General features: G+C 45.4%; 2 protein-coding genes across 5 annotated transcripts in view; one reads left to right on the top strand and one right to left on the bottom strand.

Moving 5' to 3' along the window:
* The first annotated feature begins 22 nt into the window (after window positions 1-22).
* On the top strand, window positions 23-13,747 carry mrpl13 (mitochondrial ribosomal protein L13). The gene is made up of 7 exons (XM_023812304.2): window positions 23-160; window positions 1,361-1,484; window positions 3,235-3,328; window positions 4,296-4,356; window positions 6,642-6,728; window positions 7,555-7,676; window positions 13,479-13,747. The coding sequence occupies exons 1-7, from the start codon at window positions 134-136 to the stop codon at window positions 13,501-13,503; spliced, it is 540 nt and encodes a 179-aa protein (XP_023668072.2). The 5' UTR covers window positions 23-133; the 3' UTR covers window positions 13,504-13,747.
* Window positions 13,748-14,311: 564 nt separating this feature from the next.
* Window positions 14,312-22,549, bottom strand: part of col14a1a (collagen, type XIV, alpha 1a) — a 76,759-nt gene continuing 68,521 nt past the window's right edge. For 3 of the 4 annotated variants that reach the window (XM_023812251.2, XM_023812270.2, XM_023812261.2), the window contains 3 exons: window positions 20,082-20,150; window positions 18,104-18,259; window positions 14,312-15,548 (listed from right to left, as the gene is read on the bottom strand). In XM_023812251.2, coding sequence (XP_023668019.1) covers window positions 15,262-15,548; window positions 18,104-18,259; window positions 20,082-20,150 — 512 coding nt within the window. In that variant the 3' untranslated portion in view covers window positions 14,312-15,261. Of the gene's footprint in view, window positions 16,084-18,103; window positions 18,260-20,081; window positions 20,151-22,549 lie in introns of all 4 variants that reach the window. The other variant, XM_023812276.2, reaches the window with a different exon arrangement.

Genomic DNA, 22,549 nt, shown 5'->3' with positions numbered 1-22,549 from the left:
CATTACAACTGGAACTATTTTTTTCTGTATACGATATTGGCCGACTGATTTACGGTGTTGCACCAGGTTTGAGCTTAGGGGTGAAGCAATGTGATGTGATTCTTTTGGCTTACTGTTTTCTAACATTTTGATCATGTCTAGTTTTAGCAGATCTGCTCAGGTAAGACAGGTAGTATAACGTCTTTTGTGCGATTCGTAATTGGTTGTTTAGTGTTTAGTTTGTAATGACAGGTAAAGGTCTGCTAAAAGCGTGTCTTAATTGGATGTATAAAATTGCGTACCTGAACAAAATATTAGCGTAACATAAATAACATAAATATCCCTTTATTACCATAGGGTAAAATGTTTGTTCATATAATTAACCAACTCTTTTCCTAAGCGGTTCATTTGCCTTGCTGTGCAACTGAAGGTTAAGGAATCATTTAGGTATATATACTTGAAATTGCCGACGAAAGTACAGTGTCCCATGAAATGGGCCTATTTGTACATCTAGCTTTCTTTGTAATGTTTTTTGTCCGGATGGCGTAAAATGCAAAATAATTAGACATGCAAATGTTCACGCGCTAGACCATCGACAAACCGGTAGAAGTCACGCACCCCTCCCCCGTTTATGTTATATTTTCTGTCAGATCAGATTGTCAATGAAGCGGTAGCAATACAAAAGGGATTCAAAAATTTTATACCGGAGAAACTGGTAGAGTGTTATATTGCATTGCAAATAATTGGCACGCAATTTAATATTATTTCGGTGAAAAATTCGTAGCATCTATGCACGTAACGTTTCTTTCAGTCTGTCCAGTGACTCTTTCTTGAAGTTGATGTTATGTAATGGGATACATTCCGCAATAATTCCGGCAACACTTGTCACTGGTTACCTTAACTAAAAAAATCTGTAGCTCTTTCGTATTGATTGCTGTGCACAACGTGATATTAAGTAATTCCTGAGAAATGCATATAGTGTATTTGGATATCATATGTACAAAGTGTACATAAGATGTTAACCGGAAATTCAGCAAAAGCACTTGATGTTTGCTATGCGTGTTTCTCCAGTACCTGTAATAATAATATATTTATTATTGTTTAGTTATAGCCGTGTTCAAAACAACCTAATTGATAAGAAGTACCGTTTAGGCAATGGCGTAGGAGAGAGTTTAATATTGGGGGGACACAACTTGCGAATTTAAATACAAAGGTCTGTTTATTGGGGGATGGATGTGGGAAAATTAAATATTGCAGGGTTAGGTCTTCAACCCCCCCTCCCCATTCCTAAGACCATGGGTTGTGAACTTGCTCATATGCTCATACTGTGCTCACTAATATGCATTCTTTTGGGTGATTGGCCATTGTTGGTTTCCCTTAGCAATGGGCTACCTTTGCAAGATCGTGGTATTTAATAGATGCAAGAATGCAGCCTCCAGGAAAGATTTCAACCATGTGCTCTATCAGACTGCAGGGGAAACACAAGCCTATCTATCACGCACTGAGTAAGTATCCATTCATCTTCCTAATCTGCTTATTGTACTGGGCACTGAGAAGCTACTTTAGCGAACTGTTGATTATGACCACCAGGTGGCAGTGCAGCCTCAATATATCAGAAACCAAATTATTCAACCTCACGTACGTATCGGTACATCTGCAATTTAAGTGTGATATTAAATACATGAAAGCCTATATTTCTAGCTTGCTTTGAATGTTATAATCAGTCTTATATACTATCTGCAATTCTATCTCGTTTACCTTAAAGAAATATTAATCCTTTGGAATGGTCATAAATAAACAATTAAAGTCAGGATGAACAGACAGAATTTGAAGAAAAAAATACACAATTTTGGCTTCCACAAAAAGTACTCCCCTCAGGACTCTATATTACTTGCTTTATGCGGACAGACATTGGGACTTTGTCACCTCTCGTTAAGGTGTCTGGTAGTGGACACCTGTTTGGCCATGGATGATACTAGATCCTTTAAAGTTTTATTTGCAGTGCTCTTCAGAGCCTGTGATTGCTGAGCTGCCTTTTGAAACACAATCATGCGGCCTGTCAGGGTCAATCTCTACAGTAGAATGGCCCATTATCGAGGCTGTGCATGGCTGTTGGCTATGGAGCCGATCTGGCCAATCAGAGTGGACAGTCCCCGGCCCCAGGCAAGTGGGAACCTGCTGGAGCAGACCCATTCATCTCCTGGCTCACCTCTGTTTTAGCTGTCAGTCTCCCCTAAACCTCCCGGCCCATGAAAGCACCGTGTCCAGCAGCTTATTGTGCTCCCGTAACCTGCCGTTCTGCTCTCCGACTTATTTATTTTATAAGGAAGCTTCATGGTGATGGAGGGATGGCTGCACCTACCGGGAGGAAGTTAATTCCCATTTTTCGTATTTTCGCCCTGCAGAGGGGGGGGCAAGGGAATAGGATAGCTAGCCTTGTGTCCCTTCCCTGTAGCCTACAATAAAAAGATTAGCTGGACTTATGTCACGTCCCTGTCACCTTTAGTAAAAAGGTTAGCTGGCCTTGTGTCCCTTCCCTGTAGCCTTTAGTGAAAAGATTAGCTGGACTCATGTCACGTCCCTGTCGCCTTTAGTAAAAAGGTTAGCTGGCCTTGTGTCCCTTCCCTGTAGCCTTTAGTAAAAAGGTTAGCTGGCCTCGTGTCCCTTCCTTGTAGCCTTTAGTGAAAAGGTTAGCTGGCCTTGTGTCCCTTCCCTGTCACCTTTAGTGAAAAGGTTAGCTGGCCTCGTGTCCCTTTCCTGTAGTCTTTAGTAGAAAGGTTTGCTGGCCTTGTGTCTCCTCCTTGTAGCCTTTAGTAAAAAGGAGAGTCAGTCTCATGCCCCTTCCCTGTAACCTTTAGTGAAAAGGCCTGCTGTGAGCAGGATGAAATATTGACTCCTTTCATCATTTTTTTTCCATGAGGCTTGTTTGCTGGAGCCCTTCAGCTTATTATTTCAAAAACAGTTTCCAGCAGTAATGACTGATCTGTTTTATGTTACTTGAAGCTGCCTTTGACTCTGAGTCCTTACATTTTTCAAAGGGAGGGTCATCCCTCTATCTTTCAGAGCCTAGCTGTTTTATTATAGCTCTGATAAATGACGATTTGTCAGGGACAAGATCTTCCATTAAACTGAAGGGAGATCTCCATACCGCTGGAATCATACAGTGAAAGTCTCTCCTATGGACAGCAACGGTGACAGGTTTTGTGGCCATAATGTTTTGTGGTCATAACTAAACAGTTACCCATCTCTTTCAAGGTGACTGTGGCGACCATGTGGTCATCATGAATATAAGACACATCGCCTTTTCTGGGAACAAGTGGGAGCAGAAGGTCTACTCTTCTCACACGGGGTGAGTGCTACCCCTCATCCCTCGTTCTGGAGTATCCAAATCATTGGTTAGCCATTTCAGGTCCCTCCAGTCAACATTAGCCATTTCAGGTCCCTCCAGTCAACATTAGCCATTTCAGGTCCCTCCAGTCAACATTAGCCATTTCAGGTCCCTCCAGTCAACATTAGCCATTTCAGGTCCCTCCAGTCAGCATTAGCCATTTCAGGTCCCTCCAGTCAACATTAGCCATTTCAGGTCCCTCCAGTCAACATTAGCCATTTCAGGTCCCTCCAGTCAGCATTAGCCATTTCAGGTCCCTCCAGTCAGCATTAGCCATTTCAGGTCCCTCCAGTCAGCATTAGCCATTTCAGGTCCCTCCAGTCAACATTGGCCATTTCAGGTCCCTCCAGTCAGCATTGGCCATTTCAGGTCCCTCCAGTCAACATTAGCCATTTCAGGTCCCTCCAGTCAGCATTAGCCATTTCAGGTCCCTCCAGTCAACATTAGCTATTTCAGGTCCCTCCAGTCAGCATTAGCCATTTCAGGTCCCTCCAGTCAGCATTAATTTTGGATAAATGTGTCTGTTAAATAAATGTTTATAAATCTTGATTAAACCCTTAAGGGCTCACTGATTGGAGTTGGACCTGGAGGCAGTGTTGGCTTAGCAAGTTAGGCCTTCGATCGAAAGGTCGTCAGTTACAATCTCAGGATCGGAAAGGAGATTTTACTTTTGGGCCCTTGAGCAAGGCCCTTAACCCCCAACGGCTCCAGCGACTGTCTGACCTCATTGGATAAAAGTGACTAAGTAAATGTAATGAGAAAATAAAACGATTTAAATGTAAAGCAGGGAAAAGGCCAGACCCTGGTCTTTAAAGACGAGGAACGCCTGCGTTCTGTGTGTAATCTTAATCTTCCGGGACTCGTAATGGCTGATAAGTTGTTACAGTGGGCGTGCGTTAACCTGAGCCGTGCTCTGCTCCGTTTGAAGATACCCAGGTGGATTCAAGCAAGTCACGGCAGTCCAGCTTCATCAGAAGGACCCCAGAGCGGTGAGTCAGGCTCTGCCATTGATGACAGGGAAAATGGCCGTTCTGCGGGCATCCCGTCCTCCCTCAGGAATCCAACTGGCAGCTGTTGTTTTTTTTTGCTTCCGAATTCGGCGTGTGCTCCTTTTTAAGTGCTTGCAGTTCTATAGTGTGCCCTTAGGGAGCGCCCTGAACTAATTTCTCTGCGGCGTGTGTCAGATTTCCTAGGGGATTAGCAGAATTGCAGTTGTGGGGGGGGGGCATTAAAGCTTTGGCTATTTATATGGGTATGTTTCACAGAAATCTACATTCAAGCACAGGGCAATTAAATTATTCATTGAGCATCCAGTGAAATCATGAAAGAATTTTAGCTGGTGTCCCGTTCTACCATCCCCTCTCCTCAAGTGAAGTGTTGTTGGTGTTTTTTTTATATCATCATGTGACACACATACCTCTATCATCAAACATGTGCTGCAGCTCTACTTAAATGGTCCTGCCTACCCATAATGCACCCCTCTCAAGGTGTCACTTAGCTAGTTCAGTAAAAACTTGCAACGCGCAGGTTTACGTTTTTTATTATTACCCAGTGGGCTAGTGTTCAGTTTTTTGTTCTCGCCCTAAATTTCTCCGCTCAGCCAAGTGGGTGAGCTTAATTTCCTGCCCTTGTCACATGACGGTGATCTAGAAGGGCAAGGATAACCCACAACAGAGCTCTCCTTTTTCAGGACACAACAAAAAAATAAGAGTTCATTGCTTTTTATAGAGTGCTGGCTTAACGTTGAGTGTTAAATGATGACCAGTGAGAATCGTAATGCTAATTCTGTATATGGGTTAATAAAAAATGTTAGATTTTTTTTTTTTTGGTCACCTCTCTCTTCCCACCCTCCCTGGAGGCCATTAATAAAACAACCCTTTTACCAGCTTGTTGTAAACCAAGAAAAATACATAAGGGCTCTCAGGTGGAACATTTGGTTAAAATTCTTATACCAGGAGCAGAATGGTCCCAATGAAATGAAGATTCTGATTCTCTGCTGTGATAATTTGCAAACTGTAATACTTAACCGTCATCTTTTCAAAGGTAACGCATTAGAAGTCAGGCATGGAGGGTATTAATCCATCAACTGTCTGCCCAGAGCAGGTTACCGTTCATCCTGTCAGTATGAAAGAGAAGCGCATTGGTGACCTGCTCTGACACGGGTGGAGGGATGCGGCCTTGTGTTGGAAAATAAAATAAAATAAAAAAAAATTATCAGCTCGGCCGAGGACACGCGGTTATAAATTTAGCGGAGATTTTCCAGTTTTGACAGCGCAGAATCTCTGCGAGTATATTACACTCCAAAGGCTGAGTCATGCTTTGAGTATTCTATATTTTTTTCCAAACAAATTAGCGTGCGAGTAAATCCCCTGATTCCGCCCTCCATACGTTGTCAGTGACAAGACGAGCAATCCAAATTAAATAATCAGAGTGTGGAACTTGAAGTCCTGGAGTCGGGCAGACCCAAATACGGTGATGTCATGCCCACTGGGGGCGTTAGCGGTAACTGTGGGCCAGAGAAGGTGTTTCTCAAAATTTGGCTCGGGTTCGAGCAGGTGTTTGTCAGTGATATATAAGTACGATGTGTGTGTGTGTGTGTGTGTGTGTGTGTGTGTGTGTGTGTAATTTTTATAGGTCACTTCAGTGTATTAACCCACATAAATGAGATGGATGCCCGTCTTGGGCTGAGTTATTTCTGGAGATAAAGAATCCATCAGGGATAATTGTGCATAATCATCACACGGAGGTACTGTCCCTCCCCTGTCCCAAACTGAATGATGGCTTCTCCCGATAGCTGGTATTTGTCATCCCTCCTCCTTTCAAGAATAAGCAGTTGGAGTGAAGCAGATGAATGCATGCATGCTCGGGGATGATTCCGGAAGGTTCCGTGCGGGAGCTGCTCTCCTCGCAAGGACTTAATGTGTCGCGCCAAGGATTTATTTATTTATTTATTTTTCCATTTTGAAGCATGAGTGTTCAGCTACAGTGGTTACAAAATGCAGCAGCGCTTCACATTTATCGCGCTCGCAGTGTGTCGGCGAGACGCCGCAATAAACCACAAATCCGGAATGTTCCATGGAATTACGGGACTGTTAGTCCTGACAGTTAGCATAAAGGGGAAGGATTTAAAGGCACACGCACCCGGAACCTTTAGGACTGTGATTACAGCAGGGCCTGTCGTGGCTGGTTTAGGATGGGCACCGACATTTCGGATGACGGACAGACAGGATCCCCCACCCCCATGTATGACTCATAGGTCCCCCCCTCCCTCTAGATCATCAAGCTGGCCGTCTACGGGATGCTTCCCCGAAACCTACTGAGGAGAACCATGATGCAGAGGCTGCACCTCTTCCCCGACGACGTAAGAGCGTGTTGTGGCCGGACCGCTGTCCCAGTGTGTGCACCGCCTCTGTCCTCCTGCCCTCCCTGCTGGCTCCCTGCTCCTGAAACATCTGCTGCTCTTCCTTCAGCTCTCCCTAAATTATTTGAAACATTGAGCTGTTGACTGATTATAATTTAATCTATTGTGGTGTTTCTACATTTTACTTGACAGATATTTGTCTTAAAGTTGGATGAAAATAATACAAAATAACAATACTGCAATTCCAGAAGAAAGTTATGGCCGATTATTCACTATTTTGGCTAGAACAAATGATATGATTAATTATTGGTAGTGCTTGGATCCTGCACAATTTATCTATTTATCTGTCTGTCTGTCTGTCTCTGTGTGTTTGTTTGTTTATCCTTGTCTGAGTCGTGGCCTCATACCATTAAAGTAACAATTGGGTAATCAAAATAACTTAAATGCTCGAATTCTCGTTAATAACAAGCATTAAATTTTTTTAACAGGCTGCTACCAAGTTATGGTGCAATGAAGCTTAATTCCTACATATGTACCTTCAGTGCTTCTTGTAAGGCACCTGAATTCTGTAACTGGCTTATAATTTCATCAAGTGCCCATCGAGCGACATTAAGGGGTTGGCTGCATCGCGCGCCCACTTCGCTAAGGGGACGAAGGCTAATCTGCTGAGCCAATCAGGCTTTGGTGCCTCGTAAGAATGGATTTGTGGGCCTAGCGCAGCTCGTGCTCGCTGAGGCTCTCTGCGAGCGAGACGTTCCAGGCTCTGAGAAGCTGGCTCAGGAGATGTGGCTTTCTGAGATGCTTCTGGGTTTTTTTGTTTGTTAAGGATCTCCCGGAGGACATCCTGAAGAACCTGACGGAAGAGCTACCGCAGCCCAGGCGGATCCCGCGGAAGCTGAGCGAGTACACACAGGAGGAGCGGGACGCCTTCCCCAGGATTTGGGTCCCGTAAGTATCTTCCCAAAGGACCCCTGCCACAAATCCCCGGCAATGAACGCTACTGCCTGAACGGTCTTTTTTTCAGGCTCTCCATGCTCACCCCCCTATCCCGTGACTCCGAGTGGTTCGGCCCAGATGGGGTCTCCCCCTTTCTTACAGCACTGGAGTGTTTTGCCCCAGACTGTCACAGCTTACTGTTGCCCCAGTGTCTGGAAAAGCTCCCCACAATCGTCTCCGCCCACCTTCCCAAATAAGCATCTGTAAAGAACAGGGGTGACGTGGACCGGACCACATCATTTTGGCTTTGTCGTCAGCAGGGTTTGCACTTTCCTGAACACGGACGCAAACGGGGCCCGGGCGAGACGGGAGTGAACCACGCGGGCGTCTCTTTCAGACACTTAGCTGTCATTGCTACCATTATCGTTAAAATTCAACGCAGGCCTGAGATTTAAAAGACCTCTGTTTTTTCCTGCTGCAGTGTGTGGAGGGGGGGGGGGCTCTTTGACCCCTCTGCCCCATCTGACTTATTAATGCTCAGCACGGGCAAATGAGTCGATTATCACTACATGTGCAGAATACAGTAGCTGAGGGGTTGGTCCCAGCTGGGCGTGTTTCTTTAATATTTAGTGCTAAGCCACCCAGAATGAGAGAAAATTGCAGGGCTCTCCGAAGTGCTCGCCTTCCTCTAAAGAGGCTTTAGACCCTAACCCTGCCTCGCTAATGAAACGCAGGACGTCCTCAGGCCGTCTCTCTCCGCTTCTGCAGACAGCTTAAAGGGAGGGGCGGCCTGTTTGTTCCCGAGCAAAACGTTGCAGGTTCAGTTGCGCGTGTGACCGTCTCTCCTGAACGCATCAGCCCGGAGAACGTTCCATCAGATTCTTTTACCCCCCCCCCCATAAATTGTTTTTGGACCGTCCACTTGGCAGGGATTTATTTGAGATGGCAACATGTCCCGGACAGAAAAATGCGGTTTAACCCTTTGATGACCTATCGATAATTAAAACGATTTATGTACTACTTTATCACTGGGAGCACGGAACCCCAAACTGTGACAGGAGGTCCATAAGGCTTTGATTCCAGGCCAGTGTGGTTTAAATTCGAGCCACTCTGTAAATAATTGGTTTGGCGTGAACATCGCGGCTCCCGATGTATGGTGGGTTAGGGTTCCATGTTAAAAAACACGCACGATATCGGCAATGCGTTGCTAAGGTTTCTGCTGGGAAATGGTAGCCTCTATTGTTAAAGAAAACATTTATTTCCAATAGCTTCTCAGAAGTTTTATTTTTAACTGGTTATTTTCTTCAGTTAACTTGTCTGAAAATTTAAAGGATTTTTTCGTTATTTTAAAGTGCTTTAGTTTTACACAAGGGAATATGCTTAATTTAAAAGCTCTCTGAAAATTGTTTCAAAAATATCATCTGTTCTTGTCCACGTCATACTTGTGTGCTTTACTGTCACAAGGGCAGCGGAGTGGACGCCTGTATTTTACACGTAAAAATCATAACCGTGTAAAATCCGTGTCTGTGAGTTTCTCGTTTCGCTTTGTCCTCCCGTGACATTCATTCGGCGTCCAGACGCACGTTTACTATGTCGGCTTCCCATTTCTGGCCCGGTCTGTAAATGAAAGATGACAGCAGGCAGCCGAAACCAGCCGGGGCTTTAAGACCCAAAGGTGGCGGTAAACGGAACCCGTGTTATTAAACCTGTTAGCCCTGGGTGGGACCTGCCGCTAATGGGTAACCCGGAGGACCCGCTTTTGCAGTTAACGTTAAAATATTAAACGGGCCTGTTGGGGGTGGGGGACACGGTTTTGCCGTTATTCGGCGTAATGTTTGCCTGGATGGCGATAGCAGCACACTTATGTTCGCAGGGGCCATACCCCCCCCCGGAGTAGGCCTCGAGCCACACGACCGCGGCGCCGCGTTTATTGGGTGCGTAGTGCCACAGGGACCCTTCGGGTGGCGCTGGTGGAGAGGCGGGAGCCTGATCTGTCACCCCGTTTCACCGCAAGGCAGGAAAACTAGCTGCGTGTCAGTGTATTTATTTGATAGGCAGCCCCCCGCCCCCCAAGTCATCTACAGCCTGCAGGAACACCCCCCCCCCCCCGAGCACTACCACCTTTAACTGCATGACAAGGTCTCAGTGTAACGCTCATCTACAGCAGAGCGGAGGGAGAGTGATTCGGCCCAAGGGAGTCACAGTCCCTTTGAGCATAATGGAAATGGAAATGGCATCTTCATAAATATGTATTTACAGCTTGTATTTATATATATATATATAATATATTTTCTCCCCTGCGGCGTTGATGTGTGCGGCTCAACACAGCCTTCGGAGCGAGTGCCGTTTTTTCCGCTCCTTTTAATGTGACGGGGCTCCCTGCCCGGCCCTGGCTACCCTGCCAGACTCTATCACCCTGAGAGATGGAGGGCCCCCTCAGCCCCGCATTCCAGGCCCCCTGATTGATAGCCCCTCCGGGTCGGCACTTCGGCATTGTTGCCGGATTGTTTTTTCCCCAGCGGGTGAGGAGGTGACCTGCGAGACCTTACAGTGCCTTCAGTCCTCCATGCAGGATGAACCGGCGCTATGTTGAAATCATGGTCATGTTTTCGTTTTCTGGGCAGGGCGTCTATGTTTCCAAATTCCTGATAAAGGTACACGACACATCCCTCGTCCAGAATGATCTGTCTCTGTCTGTCTGACTGTCTCTGTCTGTCCTGTGTCTATCTCTCTGTATCTATTTCTCTGTCTGTCTGTATCTGTGTCTGCCTGTCTATCTAGATCTGTCTGTCTGTCTGTATGTGTTTTGCTATCTCTGTATCTGTATCTCTCTCTGTCTATCTCTCTGTTTCTGTCTGTATCTGTGTCTATCTCTCTGTATCTATTTCTCTGTCTGTCTGTATCTGTGTCTGCCTGTCTATCTAGATCTGTCTGTCTGTCTGTATGTGTTTTGCTATCTCTGTATCTGTATCTCTCTCTGTCTATCTCTCTGTTTCTGTCTGTATCTGTGTCTATCTCTCTGTGTCTGTCTATCTCTCTGTACATCTCTCTGTGTTTCTGTCTGTATCTGTGTTTGACTCTGTCTGTCTCTGTGTCTGACTCTGTCTGTCTCTGTCTGTCTATCTCTCTGTCTGTTGAAATGTCAGCCCACACCTACAGGGTTTCGGGGTGAGAATCCAAGGATTCTGCTATTACTGTGTGCAACCTGGGTCCCGTTTGTTTGACTGCTCTTTACTGCTGTTTTACTTCTTGCTTTACCTCTCTCTCTGGTCTCCTTACACTCCATTCTTTTTATGTTGACACTCTGCTCTGTTTCCCCATAATCTTTGCGGTGAACTTGGTGCCACGCTTACAGTTGGAATATATATTTTTTTCATTTTTTTTATTTCCCTGGAACGACAGAATTCGAAAGGGGGATAATTAATAGAAAATAGGTTCTACAGACAAAAAAGTACCACAGAAAGTCAGAACCTGACTTTACAACGGAATAGATCATTAAAATTTTTACATGTATGTGTATTTTTTAAAGGTCTGAAGTGCGTCTTTGGTTTTGGTGATGTTTTCCAGACGCGCTGAGATGCACGTTAAAGCAGCGCTTCTCCCAGAGTTGGGAAAACAGGGATGTTTGCTGGATACGACATGCCATGCTCACCGTCACGTGGGTGGATCGCATCCTGAAAGGGGATAAAGTGCTGAACTCGCGTTAAAAATAAAAAATATGTAGGGTGGCTTAAAGCTGACAGCGCATAAAAACCGATCCAAGTCATCCCACAGATTTCGTAAGGTAGCTTAATTCTACCTCAAACCGAAGATTTCCGAATAGTAGTCAAAGACGACAAGGAGCAAATTTCTTCTAATTTGTTATTTTCTCGAAGTACCCCCAGCGACATGTGGAAGCTTTCATTCAAGGCTTTATTTTTTGAGCTGTTGCAGATGTGAGCCAGCACTGCAGGTCTTGGCAGACGTTTGCATCGGGCCCCATCCTATCCATGTGTTTGCTAATCGCTCGCACCGCGCTGGTGGTGTCCCGTCCTTTTCTGTGGTCGTGAATCTTTTGCCCACCCCCCCCCAGCTGTGTGTATTACAGCTAGCTGCTAGTAACCTTCGCGGTCTCTCCCGGCTCACGCCACGTCGGCTTAATGTTAAATCTGTGAAGACTTCTGAGTTTATCTGCTTCTCCCCCCTGCCCGTATCCTCGGCGTTGGGGTTAGCTATCGCTGCCACGCGGCCGTTTGGCCGACCCAGTGCCACCAAGGACAAACCTGGTTGTTACGCTGGCAGCGCTGGTTACTGGTTTTTTGGTCCCCACTCAAAAAGACACTTCGGCTCCCCGCCCCCTGATTTAAAAAAAAAAAAACTAAATAGCTAGCGATTAGAGTAAAAAAATCATAGTTAGCTAGCCAGTTAGTAGAACATGCTACTTCAGGATCTCCTAAACAATTAGACGTTTGTCTTTTAAACCAAGTAGTTGAAATTGAATTGAAATGTGAGAAGTTTGGCAGGCTGGTAGGTTTTGGGCTTCTGTATTCTCAGGCTGTTCACACACAGGGACAAAGTCTCATTTAATCCCTTTAATTTCATGCTGAAAGATCTCACCTCTGGTACGCCGTCGTCTCTAACAGATGCCAATTCTGCTTTTATCCTGAATCACTTAGCGAGTTTGGGAGTGACATCAAACCGCCCCAAGTTGCAAATCTGTTCCCCATTAAAAAATGAAAAGAAAATCTTTCTTTTCCCACAATCTTCATCACACAATGAGGGCTAGGTGGGCGACGGAAACTTTTTTTTGTGTACGGAAGTCATTTCGGCTCATACACAGGGCACCGTTGTGTCCGGCTGCTGAGTTATCGTTTGCGTTGACGTTCTGTTTCCGTTGCCAGACGCTCTGGGAGCCTACGGGCTGCTGGAACGGAACCTTTTGTCCCGAACGGGAACCGTGGGGGTGGGTGCACCCCCTTATAGGAAAAGGTCACGGCCCATGGGGTGTCAGCATTGTTTTTTTCTGTGTCTTTGGGGACCCGTGTTTGGCAAAGACACTTCACAGAGGTAGGAGATCCTGGAGAAGTTATAGGATGGAACTTAAAGCACTTCGGGTACCGTGAGGGAGGTGCAGGGATGTCAGTCGCTGGGGAGTCTCAGCAGGGAGCCGTGTGTGTGTCTCTCTTAGGTCTAATACAGTGACGTCTGACAACGTTTCTGGGAAAAGTGGCACCTGCGTTTGCTGACGTTCTGCGACTTCCTCCCCATCTGGGCGTTTAAGCTTTGTCATACTCTTATGAATGCACAAACGTTTCCCTGGTGGTAATACTGGGACGGCGGTTTGGTGCTTGAAGCAGTTCCTGAGATGCGGAAGAAGGCAGGATTAGCCAGTGCCTGGAGTAGTTGGGATTAAGGACCTTGGGATTCGAAACGGCAACCTTCTGATCACATGTCCAAATCCTCTAAACCACATACCTCCCCTCATTTTTACCTGAATTGGAGCTACTGGTTCTAACAAATCATGCTTTTTAAGTACTAGGATATTAAAGCTTGAATCATGTGACTGCAAAGATGGTATCAGGTTGTTAAAAATGGATTTTCTACTTGTGTGAGGGTTGCAGACAGTAACTCGTGTAATGTCTTTCAGTGTCTGATAATTTGAACCATTTTTAAAGGTCAGTAGCACATCACGTCCAACAGGCACAGACATCTTGCCCGGTATGTTGAAAGTGTGGTGTTTCTGCCTAATTTAAAGCACTGAATGTTCCCAGTTTGGTCAGGCTTGCCTATGCTGCCGTGTATTGTGGGTAAGGTGATCCTCTTCCATTTCTTCAGGCCTGAAGATTTCAGGATGAAATGATTTGTGCAGCTGACAGCGGGGACCCACCACCTGCCATACTCACGACTCCCCAGGACTGCTTCCAGCTGCGAGAACGTCCCGCGGATCCCGATAACGCCTCGTCCTGGCAGCTGAGCTGAGCTCCGCCGTTCGTTTTTTCGCCTGTAGCCGTCCGGCTAAAACAGCAAGAGATGGACTGACCTGCGGTCGCATATTTCATCTGCCTGATTTTCAAAGTGTATTAAAGTTCCTTTTTTTGGCCCCCGCCTGTTGCCACAGACCATTTTTGCCGTCTCCCCAGAAGTTTGATCCTGCCTGCGCTTCAGACTGTGCCGCAGACTTAATTGAGATCAGATGCGTCAGTGAGACTTTTAAAATGCCAGTTTCTCCTTTTGAAGTTTGTTTGCGTTCTTAAAAAATTGTTTGCAGAGCGTCCCCTGCTTTAGTCGTTAGCCCTTGGTGAGTGAGCCGGGGCGGCTTACGTGGACCGCAGCCCAGTCCACGTCTGAGACCAACGCAATGAATACCCCCCTATTTATGGTATGACCCAAGGTGGTATGTACACACACGCCACATGCTTTCATACAAAGCAGGATCAACCAGTCCTAGAAATGGGGTGTTAAGGGCCGTGCTCAAGGTCCCAGCTGGGATTTAAACCTGCGATCTTCCAGTCGCCTTCTGGCACACAGTCCTAACACACTGAGCCATACACTGCCCCCATATTATATAATATTTTGTTATTAAATTGAATGTTTTGCAATGGCCCTCTCTGTCTCGTGTACTGTGAGTTTAAGTGTTATGGGAAGACATTATCGAATGACAGAAGCAGTTGTGGTCATACCTTAGTTTTATTGGTTACAAAACATATGATAAAGTAAAAATAAATTACTTCCTCGGTCCGAAGGTGGAGAAACTCCGGCATCCCTTTCACACGTTGGGAAAACCAACCGTTCCACAGTGAAAAGCTCCCACAAGAAGGTAGGAAAGCAGTTCTTCGGGGTCCTGTGTCGCTCGGCCTGGCACCTTGCCTGCATCCACTCGACCGCAGATGGTGCATGTTGTTCTCAGGACTTTTTAAGACTCAACATGTCACATTTGGACGCCATTTCTCTCAAATGCGTGGAGGACAAACACTAGGCTGGCAGTCTTTTTTTTTTTTGTATTTAGCTGTTTTTATGAAATGAGTACATTTGGTTCCCAAAGTTTTACCATATTTTAAAGTACATTTAAAATGTGGCACCACAAATAACTTAAACTCTATTGGCACCTTAAAAAAAAAGTACTGATTTACAGTGGGGTTTTGTGTGAAGCTTTCCAAATAAATAAGCAGTTAGAGAATGCTGAAAGGTGAGTGGAACGGGAAAAAAAAACGAACGCTGAAAGACAGGATGAAGGAAAAGAGGTGAAGGATAAACTAGCAAACCGTGCCTGTGCAAATGCTCGTAATGATGCTGAAGATGGTCATTCAGGAGAGAGCTGCACATGAACAATCACAAGCCGGTTATGCTTCGCGGTAAACCTTCCGGCTCACTCTCAGGTTACATGCAACACGCTCCGATATATTAAAATGTGACGTCTCCCCATCAATTTACCCACTCTTCCCTCCCCCACCCCGCCCCCCAAGGAAAGAAAAAGCATATACATAAAGATATCAGGCACTTTTGGGATTCGGTCTTGATAACAGCGCCCAAGACCCCTCAGAAGGTGGTAGGGGGGTGGGGGAGAGTGAGGTTTCGTAATCGCGTGGTGGTCCTGGTGCCATCGGCAGATTCCAGCACATCAGCTGAGGGTATCTGACTCCGGAGCGGCTCCCTCTGGTGGCCGTGGCTGCTTGTGGTTCGCGGCCGTCTTCCTCCCGGTCGTGCTCCTGGAGAAACGTTGTATCCCGGGGGATTGCAGCTCGACGGCGGTGTCATCGGACGGGATGGACGCGGGGTGGGCTGGGGCACCTCCGGGCTGGTAGTAGTGAGCCGGCTCGCCGCCGTAGCCCTGGTAATCCTCTTCCTCTTCCTCGTCATAATTGCCCTCGGGCTCATAGGTTTGGTAGGAGTTGGATGCCAATTGTACTACGGGAACATCGTGGTCAGACGGGCCACCATCATATCCACCGTTTAGCCGCCACCGCCAAGTAAAGTCATTGGGTTAGCGTGACAAACAGAGCAGAGAGACAAAGGCACGTTACTGACAACGCTGGACCAGCTGGGAGGCACAGGAGCAAACGGTGACACCTGGGATATTCACAGACATCGGCAGGGCAAAGCAACCAGCCAAACACCAGGGGTTAGAGCGCTGAGCCGCAGCGGTGGCGGGAACAGCGATTAAGCAGCGATCAGGGCCGACGTCGCAGGCAAACAGAGAGCTAAAACACACATGCAAAAGATACGGGCAGCTTGCTCGTGGCGGGTAAGGGAACGCGAGTCGGCTGGGATGATGATGGGCAGCTAGAGGAGGCCGGGGCGGGAAATAAACGCTCCTCACTCAACCGCCACCACGGCTAGAGTCTCTCTTTCTCTCTCTCTTTCGTGTTTTTGTCAGGGCCGAAACAGCGTGGGTGGCATACAGAATACGCTGCTCAGTAGTCATTCTCATAGTGCTGTGGGCCTTCAGACAGGACCAGCAACAGGGAGAGGAGCCCAAGACAGACAGGAAAGAAAGAAAGACAGCGATATGTCAGTAGGCAGAGCCCTGATGCTAACTGTGACTCCTACCTAAGACACAAGGCTGAGACTCTTCTAGAACTAGCTCATTATTAGCTTTTGTTATTCGATGAAGGCTAATAGACTGTCAACAGGGTTTGGCTGTTCATTTGCACTACAGGTAAAAGTTTACAGGATTCATATGAAGACACTGTCGTTTCGTGGGCTTCAGGGTACAGAATGCAGTTTTGTTGCATATTTTAATACACTGTTTATATTTTTCAAAATGCTAACTGGAATACTTTAAGGGTTTTAATATCAATTATCAATATCAATTATTGTCAATAACATCAGCTATCCCTTGAAGCCATCGTTAATCCTGAAACTGCTACCTTTTTAATACAGAATACACAAACATTTTGGTTAATCAACACCAAAAATGGCATCTGAAGGATATGAAGCTAATAGATTAAGTAAGAATACTTAGATCTTCTTGTCCCAAACATGGATAGCATCTCTGAAGTCCTGGTGTAGCTTGCAGCAGTACAAGTCTAGTACCTACCTCAGCCAAAGCACTCTACAATGTATAGATTTTCCTAAAATATAGACTTTAATGGTGCTGGAAAAACCCATCTACTCATCTGAGGTAATTTAAATGAAGAGTGAGTACAGAAGTCTGAACACTAGCCTGCTGGCTAGTAAAAAAATTAATTTGGGACTTTTTTAATGAAGTAGTGCAGTTGCAAAAATTCTTCATTTCCCCCAGACAGAAATATGAACACTCCCAAGTGATATTTTATTGTGCCACTCAGCGCTCTATGATAGCACAGCATGAGGGATTTCTTAATGTTATGCCATGCCGTTGAAAAAAGACTGAAAACTAGTGGAAGTTGAAAATGCATATCTATACCCTCACTTGTACCTACATACAGAAATACATCTAGCTAGGGGGGGGGGGTTAGTTTCCCTGACTTTAGCCACCTAATAGGACTTTTCATCAGACAACTAAGGTTCTAAGACCTCACACTCCCCCAAGCTTCCAGTGAAACTGGAAAAAGAGAATGTCATGGAACTGCAAATTTCAACATTAAAGAAGTCTGATAGCAATAAAAAGTATTTTATATGAACAGTTACAGTTGTTTTCATAGCTTGAGTTTGCTGGGAAACGGCAGTTTTACAAGACAGTTGAGAGCTAAGTCAAGCAGTGTTGCTAATATTCTTGAAAATCATTTTAAGGCGGACTGCTCACAGCCCCCTTGGTCCCTCTCAAGCATAACCTTATTTCACACCCTTTTGACTGTTATCAGCTGGCCACCTTAAAGGGCATTCATGGTGTGAAAGGAAAACCCATTAAGTACCAACGCAGCAAGGAGGAGGGACCAGGTCAGATGCAAAGTTTAATGGTTACTGCCTGTTTCTGTTTTTTTTTCTGTTTATTTATGAGACGCTTTTGTCCAAAGTGACATACAGGTGAGCAAAGTCTGGGATCAGACAGTGGGGTCACCCAGAATGCAGTGCCACTGCAGCAGTTTGGGTTAAGGGCCTTGTTCAAGGGACCAGTGGTGATGTGATTACTCTGCTGGTCATGAGACTGAATCCCACATCTGTCCAGACACAGGCATAGATTCCAAAGCCAGTGAGCTACACTCTGGCCATGTATGCATGTTTAATATAATCAGCCTGTGTTTGCGCCTGTGTCAGGCATGTTTAATATAATCAGCCTGTGTTCACACTACAGTCAGACATGTCAGGCATGTTTAATATAATCAGCCTGTGTTCACACTACAGTCAGACATGTCAGGCATGTTTAATATAATCAGCCTGTGTTCACACTACAGTCAGACATGTCAGTCGTGTTTAAATATAATCAGCCTGTGTTCACACTACAGTCAGACATGTCAGTCGTGTTTAAATATAATCAGCCTGTGTTCACGCCTGTGTCAGAGCCCAGACATGCATTTGCATTACAAGCAGGGAATAATTACCGCCGATGTTGTAACCCAGGCACGAGTTCTGGTCGCAGTACCCAGGTGGACCGGCAGGACCAGTAGGACCCGGCATGCCTGGCCGGCCCTGAGTTCCCGGGTTGCCAGGTCTTCCAACAGGGCCCTGGCTCCCCAGTCTCCCTTCTCCTGGGGGTCCTGGGGGGTTTGGAGGGGGGCAACATTATCAAAACCAAAAACAAGGGTCAGATCGTTACCATGACCAAACTGCACAGACACTCACATTACGGACCCATTATTCACTACGCAATACAACACATTAGCCATTTGTACAGCTGGGCGCTTTACTGAAGTCCTTCAGGTTGGCTTGCTGCTCCGCCGGAGTGCCTGTCCAGACGGGTCAGCTGGCTGTCTGGCTGCCCAATGGCAGCATCAAGATCATCCGGCCAATCAAGGTCATTTTACTGCTCTGCCTCTGAACAGGCAAATGTGGTGAGTTTTTAGTTATCTTTTAAATTAATAATGCACGATGACAGATCGGAGGTCTGAGCTAGACGGGTCTAAAAAAAAATGGAATTAAGGGCTTTGGTAAACGCCAGCTTATCTAAAGAAGAAATGTAAATCACCATGGCAGTATTCTGTGTGCTGAGCAAATACTTACAGAGGAGTATAGCATGGCTAGGGAAACATGTGCAAACGTAAATGCTTCTGCTTCATTATTATTATCATTATTATTATTATATGTGGGAATGACTGGGTTCTTGGAGACTTGGAGGCTCAAGATGACCATAACAGATCCCTAGATTAGCGGTTCTCCAACCCCTCATTGAACATTCCAAGCTATTCGACATTTAAGTCCTATTGAACCAGAAGATCATTTGCTAATCAAGTAATGGTCATGGGCGTAATTGCTTGAAGCACTGGTCTAGACCATAGAATATGTCACATGGAATGCATCAGTCCATCCATTGATTGTTATTCAGCTTCTCCTGGTGCCATTAAGCTACACAGGACAGCCCGGAACTCCCTTTGCCAAACTCAGATTCCCGTTCCTCCAAAGGGTTACTCATGCACAGCTACATTTTTCAAGCTTGTCTTGAATGTGCTCAGAAGGAACATCTCCAGCGGATGCGGACCAGGGGCATGTCCTTAAAGAGTGCCCAAACCACCTTGGCTCACTCATAATATCATGGAAAATCACTCTGCCGCTGGCCTGTCTTCTTTAGGAAATGACGCTTGGCCTCCACCCACAAGGGGGCCTCACTCTCCCAAGACCATTGCTTTCAGAAAACAAATACAGGCATGACACATCTGCTTTACAGTACAATCCCAGAGTGAACTAATCGCAAGGATGCAGCTTTGCACCACGCATTACAACAGTCGCATTTCAGGGGACAACAAGAAAATGAAATTTTCACATACAAGATTGCGAAGTGCTTGTATTTTTCTTCTTTAGGATATCCACGTTATCTTCAGCTTGCACTGAGTCATCTATCACTTCCCACAATCCTTACACGTAGCCTTGTTTAGTAGTTTAGTAGTAATGCCTTTTCTTCTCGCCGTCAAGGAAAATTTCGTCAGCAAGAAGTATCGATTTAACTGCAATCAACTGCAGTGCCCTGCACTGACATTTTGGAAGATCAATACTACAGCGTTAGGGCGGAAAAAAATCGATGCGAAATGATGAGTTTTACTGAAAACATTATTTTCATATCTGCTTCATATTCTAGACGTGAATCCAGCAGCTGCTAAATCAAAAGCATCAAAAAAATGTTCTGTTCATTCCCAAGAACCAGCATTAAATGCTTTCCAGATTTTCCATTTTCAGAAAACACTCAATAAACAAAAGTCCCAGTGTGTATTAAAACAAGCCCAGTACAGATGTCTCTGATTTTGCCTAGTAGCTGTGATACTATGCTAAACATAATAAAATGCACAGACGGCGGCCCGTTATGGAGCCCCTCCCCAGTGCTGGAGCTGCCGGGCATGGCTGCGTGGTGCGGAGAGGCGTGGTTCTCACCTGGGGGGCCCTGTGGCCCTCTGGGGCCTTGACTGCCTATTCCCGGACTGCCCTTCTCCCCTGGTAAACCTGTGCAGAGACACAGGGATGTTGGCTTTGATCCCGCAAAACCATGATTTCATTCCACTTTCACACTGTACTTACGAACCATTTCAAGTGTAAATAACAACGTCCATGGGTGATAGTTTAGGAATGAAACACATTACATCAAATGAATGGGAATACAATTTATGATCTTTGAAATGATAAATAGAAATCTATCTATCTATCTATATCTATCTATCTATATCTATCTATCTATCTCTGTCTGTCTGCGTTTCTATCATTACTACATGCAACACATCATTTCAGCGTTTACCCCACTGGCCATTATCCAATTTTCCCACACTCACATCTCCACGAGCGCTCAAATACACTACTGCAGCTCTCTCTCTGGCTGCTCTTCATCTCTCCTCCGTGAAAATAACAGATAATAAACCCTCAGGCCAGTGCAAATCCTCAATGGCACCATCTCGAAATGACCGTGATTCTGGAGGCACCGAGCCGTGAAACGAGGCACCGAAATCATCTCTTTCTTCGCTCCATCAGTCGAAACTGCATCTGCAGTGTTTGCTGCTAATGCCGCTTCCTTGGGTTAAGCTGATAGGGAGGCTAAACAGGCCTGTTTATCTATCCAGTGGCTTTCATCAACACCAGACAGACCTCTGACGCAGAAACACAGTGCACCATCAAGGACTTTATTAAGGGTGTTACTCCTGGCTTGATCCATTGTAACAAATACTCCTGTCTTAATAGAGTGCAATGGTGTAAAACATCACAAGATTTGACTTGATATAACCAGCACAGTGTACCGCAAACACAGGATATCAGTAGGTGTGAATGGCATCTGTGCTTGTTACCCACATGACTTCACATGTCTATGTCTGACATACTTCTGGAACCCTGGTGCTAATCCTATAGATGTGCCTGTTACTGCAGACAGCAGTGAGTACAGAAAGCCACACGTATCGAGACCATACTGTCTATCTGGATGCCCCGAGCCGCCATCAATCCATCAAAAAGCCATCAGCGGCCTTTGCTGTAACTTCTGCTGTTTTATATACTTAACTGTGTCACGGTCAGAGCCTTCTGACCCCCCCCCCCCCCCCTTTGTGACCTTTCCCCATTTGGTCAGCAGACATTGCTGGTCACTCTGCCTTTCCCCTTTCTGTTCTTCCACCCTCATGTGTTTGCCCCGCTCCCCACGTAACTCAGTGGGCTGAGCGTATATCAAATACTACAACGCTCTTAGTCAATGGTTTGGGGCTAGTTTAATCTGTTTATTTGTAATTTATTTGAAAATCGGTTGCCCTGTGTTTTTCTATCTGAGTCCCTTGAAAGATTGCCCTGCTTGTATTCTGTTCTGGTTTTGTAGTTCTGTTCCATGTGTATTATCTTAGTGGTGTATTCCCAGTTAATGTTTATTTTGCATAGTTTCGGTGTCTGATTACACTAGCCGACATCAAATTTGGTGAATAATATGAAATGACATTTTTCAAACACTCTTCATAAACAAACATTTTTTGTATATTTAGTTTTGCTCCAGCACGTCTGGTTTTTCTGGGATTTCCACTTTTTTTTACAATGCATTGTATAATTAATTATGTCATTTTGATACCAGTTATATAAAATCACCAGTAACCTGTCATAGACTAATTTTTTGTACAAACTAGTCAGCAGGGTTTACAGGCAGCTTGCAGTTATGTAAACTTACAGGTATGCTGCTGCAGGTCCACTGACGCATGCAGAACTGTGGTCCGCTTTCAGGTTCTGTCACTCAGTACCGGAAAGCGGACCACAGATAAGAAGGTTGCTGAAGGACAATGTATTTGCAGCCAAAATGGTGACAGTGGAGAGGCAAGCCTGGGAAGAATTACGTAAAGTCGTTGATGGATTTCTCGGAAACAAGAAGTCATCTGACTATGAGGTTCACGTCAAGGATATGATATGTCGTTTTCAAGATCTTGGATGTAGAATGAGTGTCAAGATGCATTTCCTAGACTCGCACCTTGACTACTTTCCTGAAAATAGTGAAGAGCAAGGTGAGAGATTTCACCAAGATATTAGTGAAATGGAGCGAAGATACCAAGGACGTTGGAATGTAAATATGATGGCTGATTATTGTTGGAATATGTACAAACAAAATCCCGAGGCTTCATACACAAGAAAATCATACCGCAGTGCTAAGTGACCAGCAAAGACACGATGAACTGTTTCTTTAATGCAACATTTGCTATAATTTGTGTCGAACTTTAATTGTAAATTGTGACAAAACCAGACGTGTGGCGGCAAATTGGAAGCCATATCCTGTAACTACATGAAAAACTGTAGAATGTGCACTTGTTTTTGTTAAATCACCTAACAAAAAGTTAAAATGTTGGCCCATGTTGTTTCTGTACTTGCTAATTTGTTTCACCTGATGCTTGTTT

The sequence above is a fragment of the Paramormyrops kingsleyae genome, chromosome 9 (genome assembly GCF_048594095.1).
Source record: "Paramormyrops kingsleyae isolate MSU_618 chromosome 9, PKINGS_0.4, whole genome shotgun sequence".
NCBI classification, from domain to species: Eukaryota; Metazoa; Chordata; class Actinopteri; order Osteoglossiformes; family Mormyridae; genus Paramormyrops; species Paramormyrops kingsleyae.
The sequence above is the reverse complement of the archived record's forward strand: the minus strand, read 5'-3'. Positions and strand labels throughout refer to the sequence as shown.

Coding starts and splice junctions, on each gene's coding strand:
- mrpl13 (XM_023812304.2), top strand. CDS start 134: ATGTCTAGTTTTAGCAGATCTGCTCAG. Junction 4,357..6,641: donor ATCAGAAGGACCCCAGAGCG/GTGAGTCAGGCT, acceptor CCCTCCCTCTAG/ATCATCAAGCTGGCCGTCTA. Junction 6,729..7,554: donor TGCACCTCTTCCCCGACGAC/GTAAGAGCGTGT, acceptor TTGTTTGTTAAG/GATCTCCCGGAGGACATCCT.